This window comes from Arctopsyche grandis, chromosome 9 (assembly GCF_051622035.1).
Source record: "Arctopsyche grandis isolate Sample6627 chromosome 9, ASM5162203v2, whole genome shotgun sequence".
Taxonomy (NCBI): domain Eukaryota; kingdom Metazoa; phylum Arthropoda; class Insecta; order Trichoptera; family Hydropsychidae; genus Arctopsyche; species Arctopsyche grandis.
This window is the reverse complement of record NC_135363.1, coordinates 29,412,993-29,437,193: the sequence shown is the minus strand read 5'-3', so window position 1 is coordinate 29,437,193 and position 24,201 is coordinate 29,412,993. Positions and strand designations below refer to the sequence as shown.

General features: G+C 32.5%; 3 protein-coding genes across 3 annotated transcripts in view; 1 reads left to right on the top strand and 2 right to left on the bottom strand.

Annotated features, from left to right (window-relative positions):
- LOC143916694 (uncharacterized) overlaps nucleotides 1-24,201 on the bottom strand; it is a 577,487-nt gene that overhangs the window by 518,167 nt on the left and 35,119 nt on the right. The gene's annotated exons all lie outside the window — the stretch shown is intronic.
- The window catches only part of LOC143916707 (uncharacterized), a 116,422-nt gene that overhangs the window by 57,108 nt on the left and 35,113 nt on the right, over nucleotides 1-24,201 (bottom strand). The window lies entirely within an intron of this gene.
- LOC143916407 (uncharacterized) lies at nucleotides 14,945-22,632 on the top strand. Its single transcript, XM_077437506.1, has 20 exons — nucleotides 14,945-15,048; nucleotides 15,127-15,209; nucleotides 15,278-15,436; nucleotides 15,510-15,658; nucleotides 16,898-16,930; nucleotides 17,010-17,220; nucleotides 17,549-17,720; nucleotides 17,836-17,964; nucleotides 19,004-19,080; nucleotides 19,156-19,314; nucleotides 19,402-19,553; nucleotides 19,649-19,859; nucleotides 19,962-20,136; nucleotides 20,261-20,401; nucleotides 21,100-21,176; nucleotides 21,246-21,404; nucleotides 21,476-21,627; nucleotides 21,705-21,915; nucleotides 22,068-22,254; nucleotides 22,425-22,632. The coding sequence occupies exons 1-20, from the start codon at nucleotides 14,979-14,981 to the stop codon at nucleotides 22,535-22,537; spliced, it is 2,820 nt and encodes a 939-aa protein (XP_077293632.1). The 5' UTR covers nucleotides 14,945-14,978; the 3' UTR covers nucleotides 22,538-22,632.

The window sequence follows — 24,201 nt, the reverse complement described above, 5'->3', positions numbered from 1 at the left end:
TTTTATAAAATATAGAGTGAAGAAAGAAAATGGAGGCTAAAAAAACACTAGATAAAATATGTCAGGAAGAAATACGAGGAAGTATTGAAAATGTGTTTAATACGATATTTTTTCACCATCGTAATGGTGGATAATACTTCCACTTATATTGATGACCAAACCGAGCAAACTAGCAAAGTATGAAAACGATCGGATAAGAGCCAAAATTTTTCTTGAATAGTGATCGTAAGTGAAAGTAAGAAGAGGTTAGTAAAAATGCAATTAAAATAATTGAATTTTAAAAATACACACTGTTACATTCGTGGGTGATGTGTATTTTGTTGTTATTAATATTTCCGCTGCCACCAAGCGTTTTTGCGGAACGCTACTCCGTAAATAAAACTCACTTTATTTTATAAGATAATTATCTTCTTTAATAGTAGTAAGTATACACGAGATAAGTTTGTATTACACGTTACTAGTTAGTGGTTACTAGTTAAGTCGTCTAATCGCGAGTCACTAGTTAGACGGTTCAATTGTAAGTCAGTGATTAGTAAGAGACGGTTCGGTTGTAAGTTAGACGGTTCGATCGCAAGTGATAAGTAAGAGACGGCTCGATCGCAAGTGATAAGTAAGAGACGGCTCGATCGCAAGTGATCTTCCATATGTTTAACATCAGTATATATTTAATAGACGTAACAATTTGGACCAATCATAGTTCGTGATAAAATAGGGGGGAACTCGAGTTAAGTAAAACAATATCTTAAGACTTTAATACTTTGACCCTTGAGTGTATCGAGAAATGGTTTTCACACAATTAGTTACGCAGCTTTAAAAGGGTTTTTGAGGGAATACGATTCGAGTCGAGTCGTGTGAAAAATGCTGGTAAACTAATTAAAGACAATATTTTTAGTGTTTGCATATGTATCCCTTGAGGGTAGATTTCACGCAATTCGTTGTGCGGATTAAGAGTCGTGAAAATAATGCAGAAAAGCGATAAAGTTAGTTGAAAAACGATATTTTTAGTGTTAACATATGTGGCTTGAATGTATCGAGAAATGGCTGAGTAGATGCACGCAATTTGTTGTGCAGGCTTAAGAAGGGCTTTGATATTTTTGGGGGAAACATAATTCGTCTCGCAGATTGATTTAAAGGTCGTGGGAATAGAATACAGCTAACATAAAACAAATAAAGACTTATGTAGATATAACAACACATATCCATAAAACTGTAGTGAATTTGAATTTCTGCCAACTGCCAATTCATATTCGATTCATTTGGAACAAAAAAAGATTTATTTTACCATCCGAGATGGAATTTATGCCGTTAATAGTTACGTCTATAGAATTTCAAATTATTTTCCAATAAATACACATACATTAATATGAATGTATGTATGTAGGTACAAGTACATATATATGAGCCTTTCTAATGGTATTAAAGAATCTCTTTGAGTTGCTTTAAAAAAATCGATCGGAATTCGTTTGCATGCCATTTTATCTTATTAATTTTTTCATACTAACCCGACGAGACGCTCAAGGTTTCAGATTAATTCAGACGAAGCCAGTCCACCCATTCAAATTGGAGCTTTTGCATTTCAAATTAAGACGGGAAGAAACTTTTCAATTTCCTGAATAATTGCAAACGTGTACTATTATTATAGGCACACAATGAAGTGCCTTGCATATATACATATGTAATATACGAACGTTGGGTGTAAATGTGTACGGGTGGTTTATGTACATCAACCGACGAGTGAGTCGGTCTGAGCGGAACGATGAGTCGGATAAGCGTAATTAAATAATGCAATTATTCCACTGATCCGGTACCATTCTTCAGGTTTCACCTGCTAGGATCAGTTGGCTTTTGTTCGTTTTCGTAATCTAATCCGACCGTCCGATCGCCGGATAATCGACACTGTTCCGTATAATAGATTATGCCGCGACCCTAATAGCCCGGATAATCTTGACAAACGACGGCTTAACCCCTTTTCCGTTTAAACAACTATTTACAATTTCATTTTTACATCGTAACATACATACATAGGTAAATATGTACAAATACACGATTATATAACATTTTCTATAACAATAAATTATATTAAAATGCATCCATTTTTCGTGTTGAGTGAATAGCTTGACATACTGTATGTATGTACTAGTTTTGGGCCCGTTCAACGGGTGGTTTCGGAAAGGATTTGATACACGAATTAAAATAAAGTTTTATGTTATAATAGCTGTATTACCCAGCTTCACTCGGTATTTGACTTTCTAAAGGAAAATATAACTTATTATGAAGAAATGTTAATGTTTATTTGCCGTTTTTGAGATGAAGTCGATTCCTATAATATATGTACATATATTAGAATTCTTACGATCGTTACACTTCACACCATGTAAGGCAGTGCTACTCAAACTTTTTCAACTGGCGGACCAGTATATATTTTTCAGTAATTCTCACTGACCAGCACCATATTTTAAAATAAAAAGGTTATATATATGTACATATATGGTTGAAAAGTTGTAAAAAAATAAAAATTTATTTTATTGAATCCAAAGAATTACAATATGTATATATTTAGACAAAGATAAAAAATGAAAATACAAAAAAAAACTAATGAGACATACATTTGAGTTTGTTTGTTATTAGATAACTTATCCAGTCGTGGTTTAATCGAAGACAATGCCACACGCAATTGATCATAAATATCCACACTATTACGATGTTTTGTCTTAATTATACTCATGGCTGAGAAACCAGTCTCGCAAACGTAAGCTGATGCAAATGATAAAAGAGTTTTCACTGCAAGTTCATAAAGATCTGAGAATTCTGCTTTCAATTTGATCCAAAAGTCTGCAAGTGAAGTTGTGGCTTCAAAATATTTTTTTTTAATTCTTGATTTGCAGTCAGATCAATTAGTTTATCTTCCAAATTAGCTGATATATCATCATTCCATGGCAAAAATGGATTTCGTAACCATCATTTTCCCTTTCGTGGATCGCCACCTGGTGGAAAATAGAAGTCGAATCGCTCTGATGAATTTGTCAAATGACAACTGATTATATCGCGCAAAGACGTCATATTAAGCTGTTTTCCTCCTTCGTAAATAATATCAGCTAAATTGTAAAACATGTCGTAGCAATCTTTTAAAATATGAATATTCCATGTTTTTAGTTTTCATTTCAACCCATCTGTATTTTCTGCCATTGTAAAACAAGGTGACATTCTTCCTTGGACGGATAAATTAAGGTCATTCAAAATGCAAAAAATATCTGTCAAATAAGCCAGCTTGGCTATCCAGTCTATATTTTGAAACTTTTCTGACATAGGTTGTTGGTTTTGTTGTAGAAATATAGCGATCTCATCCCTGAGCTGAAATACTCTCTTCAACACTTTATCCCTTGACAACCAACGTATGTCAGCATGCAATAATAGTCGTTTATCATCGCGCTCATATCTTGGCATAGTATCCCAAATAATCTCGAGTTTGCAGAGCTGGTCTTTATATAATTCACAACTTTTACCACCTCATTTAGCATGTCATTCAGTTCTACTAACATTTTATTTGTTGCGAGATTTTCTCCATGAATAAAACAGTGTGTAGATATGCACTCGGGTGCTACTTTCTTAATCTTAGTAACAGCACCGGAATGTCTTCCTGTCATCGTAGCAGCACCATCAGTACATACACCTACGCAAAACATGAAATCTAATCCATATTTTCCAACAATAAATTCATTTAATACTGTAACTATTTCAGAGCTAGTCGTTCTCGTTGGCAGTGATGCAGAAAAAAAGTATTCTTCCTTTAAATCGCCTTCATATTCATAGTGCACATACACCAATAGAATAGCCATATTGGTTACATGTATAGATTCGTCCAAGTGCAAAGAAAAGTATTTTGCCAATTTTATTTCGTCTATGAGCTGTTCTTCCATATCGTTAGCAATACCATGAATTCTTCGAGCTATTGTGTCATTGGATAGTGGAACACAATCAACTTTCTTTGCTACCAACTCACCTAATATTTCAAAACAGACATCCTTAATACAGCCTTTCACAAAATCCTCACATATTATATATGTCTTTTTTCCTTTAGAAACATGAAGGGCAACTTTATATGAGGCTCGCATGGCATTAGTATTTATGTGGGATGCAGTAAATATATTTTTATGTTGGGATTTAAAATCAGCACGCTTTCTTTCAAAGATTTCTCTCAGTTTTGAAACTAGATTTTTATGTTTTATATTTAAATGTCTTTTCAACTTTTCGTTCGATAAAACCTCACCACATATCACACACTGAGGTTTTGGTGAGCCAGCTTTATCATCACTCATAACCAGTAATGCGTTATGAGTGATCTGAGTGAATGATGCAAAAAAAAGGTTAACAATAAAAATTAACAACAGGAACCCGTTTCTCTGCGTGCCTATCTCTGCTCATAACAATAAATCTAAACTGAATATAAGAGAGATCATATTTACGAATATAAACATGGCGAGTTCTTTTGGATGGTCCTGCGGTTACATTGTCTTCATTTTGTGTGAGTTCACCATCCGAGTCTGAAGAATCAGAAGTATTTCGATGTTCTGTATGTGTGTGAAACACACACATACAGAACATTATTTAAAAATTTGTCCATTGGGCCTAAAAGGTCTGACCGCACTATGCGCCTGTGTCACGACACTGCAGTGTACAGCCAAATATTGCTTGTATGAAATTGTATCAGATATAACTAAAGGGCGGATAGGAAGCGTGCTTTTTCCAAGAATCAGGGCGTTTTGGATCTTCATAAAATTGAAAAAGGTTCTTGATAAAATTGAACAAAGCACAACGAACAATTAACCATGAACGGCACGCTCCCAGTCCTACCTCTAGATATAACGCACTACGTGTCACGTGACAGAGTTGCCTTTGCCTCAACTTTGCCGTGTCGTGTCGTGCTGCAGCAATCGACGGCCGTATAGTGCGGTCAGACCTTTACTGTTCATCTGTATATAACAATATGACGTATAAACATGTATTTTTTCAATAGTAATTTATAATTAAAAGACAGATAAGTACTTACATTGATAATTTGCAGCGTGAAGGAGTCGTAATTATAACACAAGTATGACGCGCACCAATTGATGCAGATCGACACTTACTGATTAACGAGGGGTGTGGTAATGTGTGGGGTGCGTGGTGACGACAACATCGTATTTTTTTGCGAAGAGTGGAGGTGGATCAGATGGTGAAACGTTGTCATAAGGTATTGTTTTATTTTTTTAATTATGTCTTTCTCCGTGGACCAGTACTGGGCCATAGATTGAGTAGCATTGATGTAAGGTCGGTACTGTGTATATAGATGCACAAGGAGTTTTCCAGTAGCACCTAACGGGTTGACGTTCGGTGTTGTGCGGTCTTGTTTCAGCACTTCTGGAACTACCGAGCACAGCTGAAACTGATGTCGTTGAAACCCTGAAACAATCCTCTTAGCAAGCATTTCGCATCGCCGAACGTAATTAGCGACAGGAGCTTTGGAAACCCATCCCCCACGCAGCCTCCACATTGCTTCGTCCTCTCTTTATGTGTGTACATATGTGCCATAGTTAAGATAGATCCAGTTTTCAATATTTCCCTTTAACGTCATTCGATATGTTCGTTTCCAATGAGACTCTCCTCAGAGGACTCGTCTCCAAGTGGCATCATTAGACAACGTGATATAATATATCATTGTAGGTCCATACAATGTATGTCGTCGACAAGTTTGTAACTATTTTTAAGAACGTTGATAGTTTTTGAAGTAAAGCTTCTATGCAAAGTTAGTTTTATTTTTTTGATTTTTAAATAATTTTTTTTATTACTAAATTATGTTCACAATACATCTTATATCTATTGTTATAGCTACTGATCTACTGATCATTTTCTATTTCACGACTTTAATTTAATTTTGTTAGTAATCATATTATTATATTATTATAATGTTAATGTGCAGCATAATAGGAAAAATAGTTCAAAAACCTATTTACAATTCGTATAAATGCTCATAATACATCTAATACATAATATTAATTAGACTCTCTAAAGTCGATGACCTTAAACAGATTGCGTTTAGGTAATCTGTGTGTTATACCTGAAGGGTATAGAAATTTTGTTGTAATCACCGAGACTCTTCACAAGTGTGTTAGTATGGTTATTAGTGACTCTGTCATAGAATCTACTGGTAAGTTTGTGAGTAATGTCAAAAATATCATATTAATTTCACTTTAATAATTTATTACTAAATTTATCCGATAGGTCACATTTCCAACGACACAATTCATATGGGTAACTTTGACAGAAAAGCTATTTGCAATGGCGATAGGGGTGTGTCAACATTCAAATATCAATGTTCCATTAAAATTAGCACACGGGCGGACGGACGGACGTCCCTAACTAATTTATGCGACGTGTGTGCAAATATCTAAATGCATTCGCAGAATGTTTGCAATCGGTGTCAGTAGCGAATTGTGTATACTCGTACGTACAATTACTTTGGGAAATGGTTAGGTTAGGTTAGACTCGACTATTCTTGTGGATTAATAACAAAAATTATTCTGATAACTGGCTTACCTCGATAAAATAAACGAATTTTTCTTATAATTTTGTTTTTGTTGTCGAAATATGATTTTTTTAAGTGGAATTTTATTTAATTCTCATATAAAGATAATTTAATATATTATCCCTATTAATTCAATTCAGATTCGTGTAAATACGAGTAAACACTAGTACGAGTTTTTTGCTCGAAATTTTACCGATTTAAAGCTCAGCACACTTCCAGTTAACCCTTTTAAACGAAAACAAAAAATAATGTGGTCAGAACACTATCTTAATTAACATGTTTCAATAGAAAATACTCAATATAATATAGTATTAAGAGGGCTGGACAGCAGCGCCTTGTCCATACAAACGTACTATACTTCTCCCTTCCTCAATTATGGCACTAGAGAAATTATTTTTTAATATGCTATGGATATCCACCATTCAGATGCATCTATTGTTTTATTTTTTTGATTAATTATTTTTTATATGAGCTAGGAGCCGCCAAACATCTATAAAATCGCCTCTTTTTTACACCCACGAAACGAGTCCAGTGTGCTTATTTAACGGTCGATTTAAAAAAAAATACGCGCACAGATGCACAGAAAGTATCTTTCTCATACCGATGATGAAATTTTTTTAAAAATTGTTCCAGGTTTGGAGGAGAAAATAGTAGAATACGAAACCTCGATGTTGTCAATTTAAAATACGTTTTATCTGGTCGAAGCGCAACTGTCGCATTCACTCAATATATATATATTGATATATATTGTCGCATTCACTCAATATATACATACACTCAATATATATATCGAAGAAAGGAACGGTAACAAAATTAAGGTTTCGGGTGTACAGCCCTCTTAACAGTGGGAAAAAATCCCAAGTGAAAATACGTAATTTTGACTTTTGATTTGAACTGGGCGACTACTTAGAGAGATTTGAAAGCTGAAAAGTACAACAAATGAAAGATAAAATACCCGACTGTATATTTCAATATTCATTTTGAACAGAAAATTAACAGATTTTGAGAAATCGACCGAACAACACCAAGATATAGAAAAACCGCGCGATTTAAAAAACACATATATCTCCGAATCTCGAACCAATCAACACTTTTTATTACCAGATTCGTGTTTACTGGGCATAGATCTATAAGAAAAGTTATATCCCGTCTCTGAAACATTTTAAAAGTCGTCATTTGTCGAACAGTGTTATTGGCAGTAGATTTATAAATGTACTTTAACGGCGGGTCGTTAGTGACCCCACATCGACCCCAACAAGGTTGATCAAATATTATATTATATATTGCCAATGGGGAAAATGGCCAATGCTGCAAATTCAACTCGATAAGTGAGTATGGTAAATGTGCAAGTTTATTATTTATACACATGTATATTTTTACTATAATAAAATTCTTGTCGTCTTCTTCATGAATCTGTCAATTGTACATATAAAGTAAATGTTATATTTGTTTTATGTAGTTTTTTAAAACTTTATTAAAAAAATGCATGCTTGACTTGGAAAAAGTAAAGTTCAGTATTTGAAAAATAAATAAAATGGACCAGCGTATGGGTTGAAAGGCTTTTAGTGTTTCTCAAGTAACGTCGCGTATGTAGTCTCGGCATATGCAAAGTGTTTTGTATCGACATTTTTCCCAGACGCTTATTGTTTTAGTGAAAGAATTCTTTGCGAAATATTTGCTTTGGAGTCTCTACGAAAATATTTTTTATTTGATATTGGGTTTTGAGTCTCAAATCAGTTTTTTTTTGTATCAAAAAAAGTGAATAAGAATGTCATATAAATACGTATCATTTTGTATAATAGTTATCAATGTATTATGATAACTTTCAACCACTTGATCAACGCCTAGCAAATTTTCTATGCATATGTATGTATGTATTTAATTATATACATTTGAATGTTTACCTGTCCAATATAAAAATCTACAGTTTTTCATTTAGAAAAGCCAAATTTGATTAATGTTATTACAATAAATATTTATTTATTTATTTATTCATTTATTCATATACAAATATGCTTGGAAAGTCTAGCAGGTAAACCCAATGCACTTTTATGGCCAATTTCAAACGATTAAACAGTACCATAGAGACAGAGTGGGAAGCATTTTATAATATACTAGTGTTGTACTCGTTGAAATTTCAACGGGTGGTTTCGGAAACAAATTGATACATGATTTAAAATAAAGTTACAACACAAATAGTGATTATTAATTGGAATTGGAATTGAATCAGAAATCAGGAATCAGAAATTGAAATTGAAACAGGGACCGGGAATCGGAACTCAAACAGAAGTCGGGAATCGGAATTGAAGCAGTAATCAGAAAACGGAACTAAAACTGGGATAGGGCATCGGAGCCGTAACAAAAATCGTGAATATTCAAGCAGAAATCGGGCGTTGGAATTGAAACAGGGATCGAGAATCGGAACCAAAACAGGGATCGGTAATCAGAACCAAAACAAGAATCAGGAATCTGAACTGAAACAGGAATTGGTAATCATGGTTGAAGCAGGAATAGAAAATCGGAACTGAAACAGGGATCGGGAATCGGAACTGAAACGGAAATCGAAAATTTGGAACTGAAACAGGAATCAGGAATTGGAACTGAAACAGGGATCGGGAATCGGAATTGAAACAGGCATCGGGAATCCCATTTATTTTCAATTTATTTTGGAAGTTGGACATAAAATTATATTGTGAAAAATGAAATGGAATGTTGAATTTGATAAAAAAAATCGTACTGATCATGAAATTTAAAAGACACACATAAATTGTAAAATAGACAATGATAAGTAAATCAGAAGCTAATAAAGTAGTACTTTTTAAATTTTTGGCATTTAAAAAATCAAAAGATACACATCGACTGTATCCAATAACAGACATGTATTGCCTTTGATTAAGGCATATGTACATATTATTTGTATTTGATGGTATTCTTATGTTGCCAAAAGTTTTATGAAAGATTTTGAATTAGTTTCTAACTATCCATTTTGTCCAGTGTTTAAATGCAATTTTCCTTATATAAACGTTTTGTCTAGAGACGGCGTGTTTCCGGAAGTTCCAACCAGGTGCAACGAGGAACTTCCGTCTGACAAGTGACTTCCACTTTCCCACCTTCACTTCGGCTTGTTGGGAGAGGAGGGGGGAGGAAAGTGGGAGGGAAGAGGATAGGTATCTATAACTTAATTTTCCTACACCATTGTGTGCCCAAATAAGCAAATGCTCAAAGTTATCGCAGTCGCCATATGTGCCGGAAAGTTTCCCAACGTAACCCCACACTAACCTATACGGGTCGCGGACATTTTGAATCCATAATATACATACGTTGTCGTAAGCAAAGGTTTCCTTTTACATCCGACTTGCACAAAAGAGTGTCGTATCGTAATACCGAACAGTTTATTATTTCCATAGTAATCTCGTGTCGACGTGTACGATTCTCTCGGTTTGGGGTGGGGGTGTGGTTATCTTCTGCGTCCGCCTGTAAACTGTGCTAATAAACCGAAACCGAGGTCTTTTTCCAGCCGCAACAGTTTATAACGACCCTTTGTGTTCGACCCGAGTGGGAAAACAACAACATCACAAGACCAGAAATGTCTGTCCATTCGGGTTTAATATTGCTAACAATCCCTTCCCCGTTTGCTCGAACCTGGCTTTGTGCCCGAAAAATTCCCACCTACGTACGTAGAACAGATTTCTTAAGCCGAAAATTTTCGTTCCATATTTTTATTGGGCTTAAAATAGTATACGCATTGAGAAAATGGGAAAAATCTGGTTCAATGACTCGAAGCATATACTCGTATTTGAGTAAAAAAGTTAGTGTCAGTAAAATAATAAAGCTGGAACCCAATATTTAAAAAACGAAACAGGATCTCCGGAAAAGGATTTCAATTTATAATTCTACGTGATCGTCGAAACGTCTCTGAAGGCTTCGTTCGATATCACGGTGTATTATTAATGTATATAAGTTCTTTGAATTTGTAACTGGATATCTGTTCGTCTGACGATTAAATATAAGGAGGTGTGTGGTGGAGGCGCGATATTCCTATGAGCTTTGATTTTGAAATAATATCATGGGAAAATGAGAAACAATTTGTGTTTATAAAAGAATTGCATAAGTTCGTGCTCTAAATATTAAATTTATTTTTTGATTAAGCACAGCGTCGCAAATAATATTATAATAAATTTATATAACATCAAAAAATAAGTGACAATAACAGAAAGAAATTTGTGGTGGCTTACATAGGTACCAAAACTCCCTCCCCTCTCTTTCCCTCCCTTATATTGTGTGTAAATATCATATGTACATACATACATACATACATGTGTACGTGGCAATTAAATATATCTTCTGTATATTTTCATTTTTAGATGTAATTTTATTATTATTATGATATCACTATAGTCTAATTCGAATAAGAAATTGTAGGCGGTATCGATAAATGTAACACGTGTATAAAAATGATTTTTGTATTCAACTTTTATTTTATTCAAACCCAGAATTTGATTTTGCATTTTTCGTGTCATCCAAATGCACAATATAAACTAAACCCTTGCTTTAAAAAAAAGTTAACGCATCGTTGAAAAGCGCTCGCGGGGGTTAACTCGAGAACACGCAATGACGTGTTCTATAATATGGTGTATTTTTTTTATTGGCATTAAAAATGTTCTTAAGTGAGTTATAAAAAACGTTTTATGGGGCATTTTTACAAAATTTGTCGTCATTGTACGTATATTGTATGGGCGTTTCTTTTTATTTAGATGCCTGTGTCGTGTCGTATAACCACAGAATAAATAACCTTTTGTAAAGTTTTATCGACTCTATATACATAGGAGGAGTTTATTTACAACGGGCAACTACGACAATATCAATTTTTATTACAGTGTTTATTGCCATAGCGATAATTAGTTTTATTATACACATTATTCACACCGCAACAGATAAATGAGGGCATTGTGAATAAAATTAACTTCGAAACCATTCGAGGAACGTTTCATTTAAATATACATACTGTTTCCACCTGTGTGTGATAATTAAATGAAAATCATCTAGATTCTTTTGTATAATTTTAAATTTTGACTATTAATGCCTATCTTAATTTATTTATTACGTAGATATATTATTATCATAAATTAACATATACTGTTGAATCAAGTGGAAGAAAAATTGGACCCAAGTATCTATGTACATATCAAGATTAATGACGACTTGTGTTTATATACTTAACGTGCTGATTTTTTTTTTCTTTTCGGTTTAACCGAATTCTAATTAAAGAAAATTCGGAAAATGATCCTGTATTATTTTCATGTTTCTAAGCGATTATAAACTTAAATGTCAACTGATAAGATTTTTGTTCACAATACAATATAATCGGTCAGGTGATCCTATTATATATTATATTGTAGTTTGTTAGAAAAATATGTCTTTCGTAGCTTTTGTCATAGATAATGCTTTTGATATATCTTCATTTTTTATGAAACGTTAGTGCTGAATCTATGTATCTACAGCAAATATGGTAGAAACCCTACGATCTACGAATTTTTCCTGAATTTTAATCGTAATTGAAACGTAACGTTTGTAAAAAAACGACGCAATCTTTACAGGATTTTGTAATTTTTGCCTCAAAATGTAGTATTTTAATGCCAAAAATGAGTATTGGAATCAATAGTCAGGTATTTTTTCCATTGATAGAGATTTCATTTTTGCTTTAAAATACGTATAATCTACCGAATTTTAAAAGTCAAAAATTTATTTTTTTACACATTCCACTCTGATGTTTTTTTTTGTTGCTCAGAGTGATTTAAATCAGTGATTTTAAAGTTTGAGCTAGACCAGACTTGAATTTGAGCATTTTACCGGAGTTAACGTTTTCCATTTACATATTTGTGATTCTTTTAGGTACGATTTGAGAAAAAACGCAAGCACTTACATGTTACAGTGTGGAAGCCGACGATTTAAATGACCCAACAGAAGGATATAATATAATTTCCGATTATTTTATGCGAGTATTCATTTATAAACGGCGACATTCAAAACGATATTGTTCCAGAGATGAATGGGCGAGACCGTCCCCCTCCCCATCTGGACCGTGTATCATTTCCGGAATATAAATGCCGGAAAATGCACACGACCGGGAAAACGGAGAGAGAAATACGCTTGACCCAAGAGCGCTAAAATTACGAGCGTAGTACATCCATGGAAAAGTAAACTAATAGTGTTATTGCAGAGGGAGCGGTCGGAGCGTTGCAGTTGCATTTAAATTTTCGTACAATAAGCGGGAATTTGTGGACCGTATTCAAAATGACAATTTGTATCAATAGTGCGGCATTAGCATATGCGATGATTGTGCAAGAACTGAGTGGAGTTATGCGATTTTGGGAATATTGCGCAATCCTAATAAAATGTTATTATGGCGAGCGTAAACCATATTCCGGTCGAATTGTGCAACGTTGACAACGTTCTGCCAAATTCGGTCGAAATTATTCACTTGCATATTTATTAGATACCCTGTACGTATTATAAAGCGACTGTAGAACGCAAATATGATAACTTCCATTTGGATATAAATTGTATTATGTCTTATTTTAATATTAGACAAAACTCTATTCTGTGGCGAGCAAACAAAACCTTTATTCGATTAGCGAGAGATCATACCCTTGATATTTTTGATAATACTCATGAGCAAGCAAGGCCAGCAATAGTTATGTCAGGTCATTTTTTGAATAATCTTTTAATTTAATTTCTCTGTTTTTTATTATATTTATTTGAAATTTTATGTATGATAACGTGTATGTTTTAGTTTATTACTACCAGCGGATACCGATAATTGGTATTTTGTTATGTATTTTATAATTTGTTCTTTTTTGAAATTAACAGTCGATAACATTAACATTGACAGTCGATATTCCTTAAATAAAATAAAATATTATATTCAAAATGGTCACATTTTCTTCACAATTTAATTTTGATATATAAAATTTACATAGATAAAAGTATAGTAAAACTTCTTACATAGATAAAGAAAAAATTAAGAACTTTTCGTATTGCTTTCTATAATTTTTATACAAAATCTTTATATGAGCCGTTATATTTGAAAGTGGCAAAAGTCCACTTTTTTTCATTTCAAGAAATGTCTCGAAAAACATAATTTATATATGTATTGTATATATACTAGCTTTATACTAGCTGAATGCCATAATAACGTATACAATTCCCGTTCCAGTTCCCGTTTTTGGGCGATTTTGTGCAAATGAATGTTTACTATTAGATTGTTTTGCCATGTTTAAGCTGTTTATATTACAAATACCGAGCGAAGCCGGTAAAACCACTAGTTTAATATAAAATTGAATGGTTTGTGTACATTTCTTTGCCAATTATAGAAATATGCAGAGCTCAACAGAAAAATTGTGTCATATATTATATACATAAATAGATCTCTGACGGATTTCGAAAGGGTTTGGAGTTCTGGATTGAAGGAATTGCATACAGAAATGTCAGGGCAACGCCAGGCAATTGTCTTTGTCGATTCAATCAATGCGAATCGAACATTCAATCAATCATACATATGTATAAATTGTGGAAGTTGTTCGGACGCTTTATAAAAAATTCAATTTATCTTTTAACTTTTATCCATTTATGAATAGTCTTTTTGATGATCGGTCAGCATACCTAATCAATAATCTCAACATTTTTGCAAGAATGGATGTAGAGTACAGTTGGAATATTTGTCAGCCATCAGTGGAATATTTGGAAGACTGGGTGATGAAGATGATGATGTAATGACTGAACAGTCGACCTTCATGGTTGAATTGACTGTAACAGCAGCAGTATTTTGCTGAAATCAACTATTTAGGTTCGCTCAATGAACTGGGAAGAGGAACATCTAAATATGGTGGAGTTGCTATAGCGGTTTCCGCAGTGAAAGAGTTGAGAAGTAGGGTTTATCACAGTGTTTTTAACTCATATTTTGCGTAAAATCATTATGTGTAATTATGGTACTGGGTAAAATTTTGATAAAAGGTGTCGTCTTGGGCGATCTGTAAATGCACCTATGGTCGGGGCTAATATCATATATTATATAATGGATAAATAAGTAAATAAACGTAGAAATATTTTTAGAATCAATGTTGTGAAAACAATATTGTTATCTGTTTTTAATAAAAAATAATATTAATTGCGAAAAAACGAAAAACATGCACCTAAGCATATGTTTACTTAAAAGTGTATTTCAATATTGTATTATATAACAAAAAAAATCATGCGTTTTTGGAACATTACATCAGTTCCAAAATGTGTTACATAATGTAAACAGCTGCAATCTTAAGATAACCTATTACACTAACAATACACGTATCTTTGTATATATAAAGAATTTGGTATTAATAAATCACACCACTAACCGATCATTGCTTTTGTAGATACGATGGACGATTTTAAGTATTTATTATTGTTTTCATTGGTGGCTAGTTTGCCCTTCATACAATCCGATACTGGCAAGTAGCTTTTTAATATATCCAATTTATTTTTTTATTCAACTATACATTTGTTGATTTTCTGATATTTTTTTACAGTATCCGATGTTGCAAATGAAGGAAACTCAAAATCACACTATCCGTATACGTTATTAGCCGTTGGACCTGGATCTCCAATATCTGTAATATGTAGTGCGATAAATCTAATTTAACTAAATAACCTTTATTTTTTATACTGATATCATTTTAGGATATTTGTGATGTAGAAGTTTATAACCCGTGGTATGATTCGTGGACAATTTTCGCAAAAGTTCAACTGAACGCCACTGGTGATTATACGCCATTCGTAGCCGATGGAAAACTTATGTTTTTTGGAGGAACAATTAACTTTACTGTTGGTGTGAACGAGGTGAGGGATGCATAAAGTTTTATCACACGTTTACAAAGCTATCAAATTGAACGTTTGCTATTGTAAATTCGAGGTGGTGGTTTTCGATTTAGCAACAAAGACGACATCTTATCTGCCAACGATGGGGCAAAGTAGGAAAGATATTGGAATTGCGGAAATTGATGGATATATTTACGTAATTGGAGGTATTGCGAGCGAGCATTCAATATTAGATAGCAAGAGGTATAATTTTAAATATATCGTCTACATCAGCGGTTCCCAACCTTTTTTGACTCGCGTACCACTTGATAGTACATTACGCTAAATTGTACCACTATATAAAAATTATCATATTTCATGAATTTTTATATTGCAAATGTAGTTATATTTTATTTATTTGCATGCTAAGGAATGTGAAGACATGGTAGACGCAATGGACCTGTTTTGTTAAGAAATTTTGTGGAAAAAAAGTTATTTGCCGAGTAACAATTATAATATGCTCAAAGTTTAATATATTTATCTACTATTTCGTCATACTTCTATTACTAATAAATGATTTTCATACAAACACAAAATTACAAAATACATATAATATATTAACTTTTCCTAGTTAAATCTCCTTACAAAATAAATTTAATGAGATCCTTGTGCTTGTTTCGAGGAACATTTTTTTTTAAATTCGGTTTAAATCATGCGAGATATACTCTCAAGTCTGAACCGGCATTTACTTTATTTCTATATTTTTCTTTTATAAAAATATACATATGAAGAGAAATATGTCTCAACCAGTTCAATGCTAGTAAATGGCAACAGAAATTTAAAAGCTTTGTCAGAAAGCTGTTCATATAAAAAACCTTATATTTTTAAATTCAGCTATTAAAATACTATCACTTGAACCAAGTTCTCTTTTTTCTTGATTGATGATGACGAGTTGTCCGAAAATGTTCATTATCAAAAGGGGTTGAAATCCAATTCTTCAGGTTTGGGAAAGTACTGCGTAAGGTTTCAAATACTTCCTTTTCGATTCACAGCCTCTAAATATCTAATTTTTTAATCATATTTTCAATTTTATCAGAAACATTAAAGATCGTTATCGAGCTCTTCTGAAGTGTCAAACTCAAGTTATTTATTTATTGGAGCGCTAACAGGGTAAATTTAAAAATGCACTCCATGCCGGATCAGAGGAAAACGGCAGATTTAGCCAGATTTTCGATAATTGACTGTACATATTGACGTCGAATATGATTAAGATAATATTTATTAATTATATAAATATTACTATTTTTATGATTGTTAATCATTCATTTCTGCATGACCGCCATTACTGATTTTTTTTCGCGTACCACTAACCATCAACCGCGTACCACCAAGTGGTACGTGTACGACAGGTTGGGAACCGCTGGTCTACATTAATATAATGTATATACATAGTACTGGAATATCAATATAACCAATGAAATAATTGCTTACGATTGATTTTAGAGAGGACCTACAAGTATATGATACAGTTGAGAGGTAAAATTGAATTCACTATCGTCAAACGTTGAATATCGTTGAATTCTATATCAACAAACTTATGAATGTCTTATTTTAGATATGAGCCAAAATTAGATACATGGACTATAATGGCTCCAATGCTGAAAAAGCGATATTATCACGCCGTTAATACATGGGAAGGAAAAATTTACGTAGCTGGAGGAGTCAATCAAGACAGCAATATATTGAAATCGATGGAGATTTATGACCCAAAACTGAATAAATGGACTATGGGACAACCAATGCAATTTCGCAGATTTATATTCTCCGTAAGTTAACCGTCTTTTAAACGATATTTTACCATGGCTTAGTAATTGGTATCCGCGGTTACATAAAAATGTGATTTACAATTATACCAATTTTTGTTTAATTTATTTTGCGGGGAAATGAAATTAAAAGATGTAATATCAATTTATAAATTTAGTCAAACAGAAATAGTGTTTTTGAAACTAAAAATTGGCCTATCGCCACTTATATAACTATATAACCGCTCATATGCTGTATATATGGACATAGTTATAAAAAAAAAAAAACCACAAATCATTTTGGAATAAAATAATCTTTTGTGTTTTCAAATTCGGATTTTTGCAATTTCAGATCATATTTTTTGATGGAGCATTATTTGCTTTTGGAAATGACTGGGAAGATGTTAATGCTCCAGGAGAAAGACTTGACCTAAATACCCAGATGTGGTCGAATCTTTCCAATACTCACAATATAACATGGAGAACTGCTGTTGTTTACGATGATAAAATAATAATTGGAGGAGGTAAGTTTTTAAAAAGACTCATTAAGTATCGAACTCAACACTATAAATTAAACCATGAAAATTTTCAAATAGTCATTTTATATTTGTCATAGTGACAATGTTTTTATTATTTCAGTTGAGGATAGTACTTATGAATTTAATCCAAAAACCAATCAACTGAAGGAGTTAAATTCAAAAAAAATCATACGTTCATCTGAATCATTCTTGGTGCCGAAGACTTTAGTATCTATATTTCCGCCTAAAGGTATGTTCAATGTGACATCTGCATTTACCTATTTTGTTTTTCAATACATTTCATTTCATTTTTCAACCTTGCCAGAAAGTACGAATTCAATAACGGACTATGCAATTACAATAGTAGCTCTAGGGCCTTCTCAAGTTTGGTAAAATGTTCTCATTAAAAAGCTCGTTATTAACAAAATACCAAACTACCTAATTCTAATCAAGGCATTTTTCGCAGTTATTTCAAAGTTTTAATAGATTATTTCAAAGAAGAAGTGCACGAAATTAATGACCCAATTAAAAAATATGATTAAAAATCCTTAAAGATCCTCAAATTTATACCTTGATAACAATTTTGAATGATGTTTTGTTGAACTATCATCAATATACAAATATTTTCAACGGAGCAATATAAAAGGTCACTGAATTTTCAAATGCGAAAATCAATACAGTAAGTTCTCAATATGAAGGTGAGATAGTTTATTGGAATGAAGATGTAAAAACATAAGAATTATCATTAAATGGCAGCGATATAAATACAGCTGTGATTTTGAGGTTATTCAATTGCTCTTTGGTTATATAGAAATTCGATTTCCGGAAGAAGTAGAGTTGCAGATTTTTACTTCAGACAAGATTAATTAGACGGACTAATATTCAAATCTACCCAATTATTTAATACCAACTATTGACAAATATATGATCGTAAATAGGCATAAACAATATCATTAAAATTTTTGCTGCATGAAGCCTTTTATGACAAGTGAAAATTTACTGCACAAATACGATGATACGATAGAAAAAAAGAGGTATGTAAAAATTAGAGGGAACACTCATGTGGAAGTAAATATTTTAAATTATTTATTATGTGGAAGTAAATTTTGCTATCCATGACATGTGCATTGCATTTTCGATAAACTTTTACACCGACATACATTTATAAGATTAAAAAGTTAAATAACGCCACTAACCGTTCATTGCGTAGAGAAATACTTTTTCCCGACACGATGGCCGATTACAAATATTTGTTTATTTTTTCGTTGATCATTTTTTAATATTTCTAGAAGAAGCAAAGGAAGATAATTTAGAATTGAACTATCCATTCACCTTAATAGCCCTTGGACCTACCACTTCGACATCTGTAAAACTACGATGTAATTAATAAAATACGAAAATATAAACTCAAACTTTCATTTGGGTATTAATATTATTTCAGAATGTGTGTAAGGTAGAAGTTTACAACCCGTTGCAAGATTCATGGTCAATTTTGGCAGAAGTTAAACTGAAAGCCACTGATGGTTATACGCCATTTTTATCCAATGGAAAACTCCTTATATTTGGAGGAGAAATAGATTTTCCTGAAATTTTGGATGAGGTACTGGATTCATTATATTCAAAAAAATATATAACACTTTTCTTCCACAATACATTAAAATTGAAGTTTTGGTATTGTAAATTATAGGTCGTGACTTTTGATTTAGCATCAAATACATCATCTCATCTAGCACCGATGGGGAAAAAGAAAAAAGATGCAGGAGTAACTGAAATCGACGGATATATTTACGTGTCTGGTGGTATGGGGGACGATTTCATAATACTCGATATAGTCGAAAGGTGACATTAAATAATTATTCGTCCATAAGATTTCGCAATAACGGAGGTATGTAAAAAAATCCAAAATTGTTGTTGTTTTTTACGTTTGATTTCAGGTACGATCCGGCATCAGATACTTGGACTGTTATGGCTCCGATGCCTTCAAAACGATATAATCATGCTGTTGGTACATGGGAAGGAAAAATGTATGTTGCCGGAGGATTCACTGAGGATTATGACATTTTGAAATCAATTGATATTTATGATCCAAAGTCCAATAGCTGGTCAGCTGGAATACCAATGCAATTTTGTAGAAATAAATTTTCAGTAAGATGTACCAGATTTTTTAATGAAATACTCTTAATGGCATAAATGTTAACAAAATAATATGGCCGCAAAAATACATATATCGAATTTCAAAAATTTTAGATTTTATTCGATGACGGATGCCTATTTGCTATTGGTGGAAATTGGACGGTAGATAATGTTGGAGGAGAGCGACTGAATCTCAGTACTGGAGAGTGGTCAAATATTACTAACACTATTGAGGAAACAATGTGGAGTAGTGCCATTGTTTTCAACAACAAATTTATTATTCATGGATGTAAGATTCCCATATGACCCAATATTTAATCCAAAAACAGATATACATTTTGGCGTTGTAATATTTTAAATAATCTGTTTACGTTAATTTTAATGATATTATTGAATGTTCTATATTATTTCAGATAAGAATCACAACTATGAATTGAACCTGGAAACTTATCAATTGAGGGAGATGAACCCCAGAAAAGAATCACGTTCATTTCCAATATCTTTCTTGGTGCCAAAAGCTCTAGTACCAGTCTTTCAGTCAGAAATACAGATATGTATGTACATATGAACGTATAGTTTGATAAGAAAATTATGAGCCGTTATAATCTAAAGTGACTTAAGTCCCCTTTTCTTCATTTCAAGAAATATCTCACACATCTCGTACATTATAAATTAAACTAGCTGAACCCCGGCATGCGTTGCAACGCCATAATAATGCATGCAATTCCCGTTCCCGTTCCCGTTCTCGCATTTGTCGGAAAAGCGCAGGTAGCGAACACATTTGAAATTATTGCGTTGCAATGACACTCATTCCCGTTTTTTCCCATTTTTTTTTCACAGTAATCTTTCCGGACATGCACACAACAAATCCCGAAAGTTTCATCGTAATCGGTTTAGTGGTTTAGCAGCCTATTCGAGACACACACACACACATACAGACATTCATTTTTATATACATACATATATAGATATAATGTTTTACGTTTTACAATATTTTAAAATACTGGTGGCTTGTTATGTGTTTATTCTGCTTTTCTAAGATTCTGATATCGAATATCGAATAAACAAATTTAGTGATTACAAATTATGAATTAAGTCAAACAGAAATAGTGTTTGGAAGTGAAAATTGCACCTCCGCCTCTTTCAAATACCAACTCATGTGTACAAAAATCTACTATACCAACTTGTCAGCTAATTCTTTATATTGAATAAGTTATTTAATATATGTACATATCTTATTTTGATTATCCAGCACCAACAGAGAATGAAAAATTAATAACCGACTACTCAACTACGATACTAGCTCTTGGACCATCCGATCCAGAATCAGTGAGATTTTGATACGATTTAATTATATTTTGCAAAATTAATTAATCATTAATTAATTTATCATTTTAGAATATTTGTTCAATTGAATTTTACCACCCATCAAAAGATTTGTGGACTGTTTTAGAAGAAATTGAATTAAACACGACTGACGGTTATTCAGCAATTGTGTCACACGGAAAATTATTAATATTTGGAGGAGCACTAAATTTCAATGAACATCTAAATGACGTATTACTGGTTTCGCATTTATTTAAATACAAAATGAATTTCTAAATTATATTTGAACATGTTAATTTCAGGTAATTTCTTTCGAGTTGGCTACAAAGATAATAACAAACCTAGCTCCAATGGAGGAAAAGAAGGGAAAAATGGGTGTAGCACAAATTGGCGATTTTATATATGTTTGTGGAGGTATTGGAGACAATAGCACAGTTTATAACACACTCGAAAGGTAAAACCATTTTATTATTGGATATATTATAATAGTGATTTTACCAAAAGCGTTTTCGTTTGATTTCACTCACACAGATACGACCCGAAAGCAGATAGCTGGACCTTTATGGCACCAATGGAGATCAAGCGTTACTATCACGCCGTTGATGTTTGGGACGGAAAAATGTATGCGGCTGGGGGAGTTGATTATAATTTTGATTATTTAAAATCTTTGGAAATTTATGATCCAAAACTAAATCAGTGGACTTTAGGAACACCGATGGAGATCGAACGATACAAATTTTCCGTGAGTATGAATATATATATCTTCATTCTACACTTATGCAGTTGTAAAATTTATGTATATTAATGAGTATAGAAATGACAAAAGCTTAAATTTTCGAAAAAGTTAACGTGAGAGTACATATGTAAGTATTTTTTTTTTTTTTTGCATTTTAGATCGTCTTCTTAGATGGAAGCCTATTCGCTCTCGGTGGTGCTTGGACCATGAGTTTTAGGAATCAGACTAATGACGGAGAAATATTGAACTTAGATACCCAGAAGTGGACAAACATCAGCAATACATTAGAATATACTACGTGGCACAGTGCAGTTGCTTTCAACAATAAAATAATTATTTATGGCAGTAAGTGTATAAATCCTATAATTATAAAATACCATTGTATTTAATTTATCGTTTCAATTTTTTCATAAATCTTTATCATCATAGTATCGATGTTATCAATTGAAATATATATGTATTTCTTTATTATCAGAACTAATAAGTATTTATCAAAAAGTATTTCAATTTTTCAGGCAAAACGCATAATTATGAGTACAATCCCGAAACCACATCGTTACGTGAAATAAATCCAAACAAGATCAATCGAACGTCTCCAATGCTATTGTTGGCTTCGATGAATTCATAAAAAAAAAACTTCATCTGTTGTTACTACGTACATAGATAAACTAAAAATGTAATTATTATTGTAAAATTGAAATGAAATATACTCTTTGAATCCCATTTGATTTTTATTGAAATCGAATTTCAAAATGTGTCATCGAGTTTCGGTCACCATCCTACGATTTGGAACCAACTCGGCCATGTTTGTTTCTTGCTACTTTGCTTCCTTCCCGTCCATCACATTAAATAGTCTTGACTTAACAATTCCGTCGTTTCACTCAATCCACTCCCCATAATTCTTTGGAAACTTCTTCATGTCCTTAAATAATAATCAAAATTATTCTCTAATAATGGAATCCAAATTTTAATTATTTATCAAAAGATGATTGTTTTTTGATTTTTAAATGCTTTTTATTATAACGAAATTATGTTCACAATATATCTTATATCTATTTTAATAGGTACTGATCTACTGATCATTTTCTATTTTACAATTTAATTTAATTCTGTTAGTAATCATTGTATTATATTATTCTAATGTTAATCTACAGCATAATAGGAAAAAGAGCGCAAAAAAATATTTAAAATCCTTATCAAAATATGTAATTTTATATCTTGTATAAAAAACATTCATACTTTTTCCTTGTAATATTTTATATAATATTTTAGCACTTTGTCTACAATTTTTATTTCCATATCCAATTTCTATTTGAAATCTCAAAAAAGCTTGTATCAGACATAAGCCGTAAGACAAGGTGTGTGGTAATTTTGAAATTAAATTCTTTCGTTGAAAGTAAGCCCCGCATTGCTAAGGAATTATTGTACAGCAGCGTTTCTTTTATATTTATAACCGAACGTATAAACACTACGAATGAAAGAAACACTCAATTTGTTGCATCTAATCAAGGGTGTAAATCATAACGCAGCAAGGAATTATTTTAGGGGGGGGTGCTGAAACACATGAGCAACCCCCCCCTCAAGGCGTTTTTTTCTTTCATAAAATGAGCGGAAAATTTGATACGTTTAAAACAAAAAAATATATTCAGTGAATTCATACGGCTAGAATACGTAGTTGAATAGAATATACGACTTTTCTTTATTTTTATGTTTTTTTGGACCAAATTATCAAATTTATTAATCATGCAGTGTTCGCCAAGAGAGCTTAGTTTATATTTTGGTTGTGAACCTTTTTTTCCGATCAATAAAGAACGAATACTAGTCAAGAAATTGATATTTTTTGCATGTTTTTAAATGCAAATAAATTGCAGTTTGAAATAACTGCAATGACTACTTTTGGTATTTCAGTACATGCTTTGCCCGTTCATTGGGACTATTTTTGTCAGAAATTACCGTTAACTAAATAAGTTTTTCTCTAAGCGAGACATTATATAGCTGCCAGCAGGGATGTTCATTTTATTTAAAAATGATATTCTAAAAGGAGCCGAATAGTAAAAAACAGGATATAATGTTTATCACGGAAGGACAGACCCATGTGTTTAAATATAAATGCAAGCCTTAAGAGGGCTGTACACCCGAAACCTTAATTTTGTTACCGTTCCATTCTTCGATATATATATATATTGAGTGTATGTATATATTGAAAGAATGCGACAATATATATCAATATATATGTATATTGAGTGAATGCGACAGTTGCGCTTCGACCAGATAAAACGTATTTTATATTGA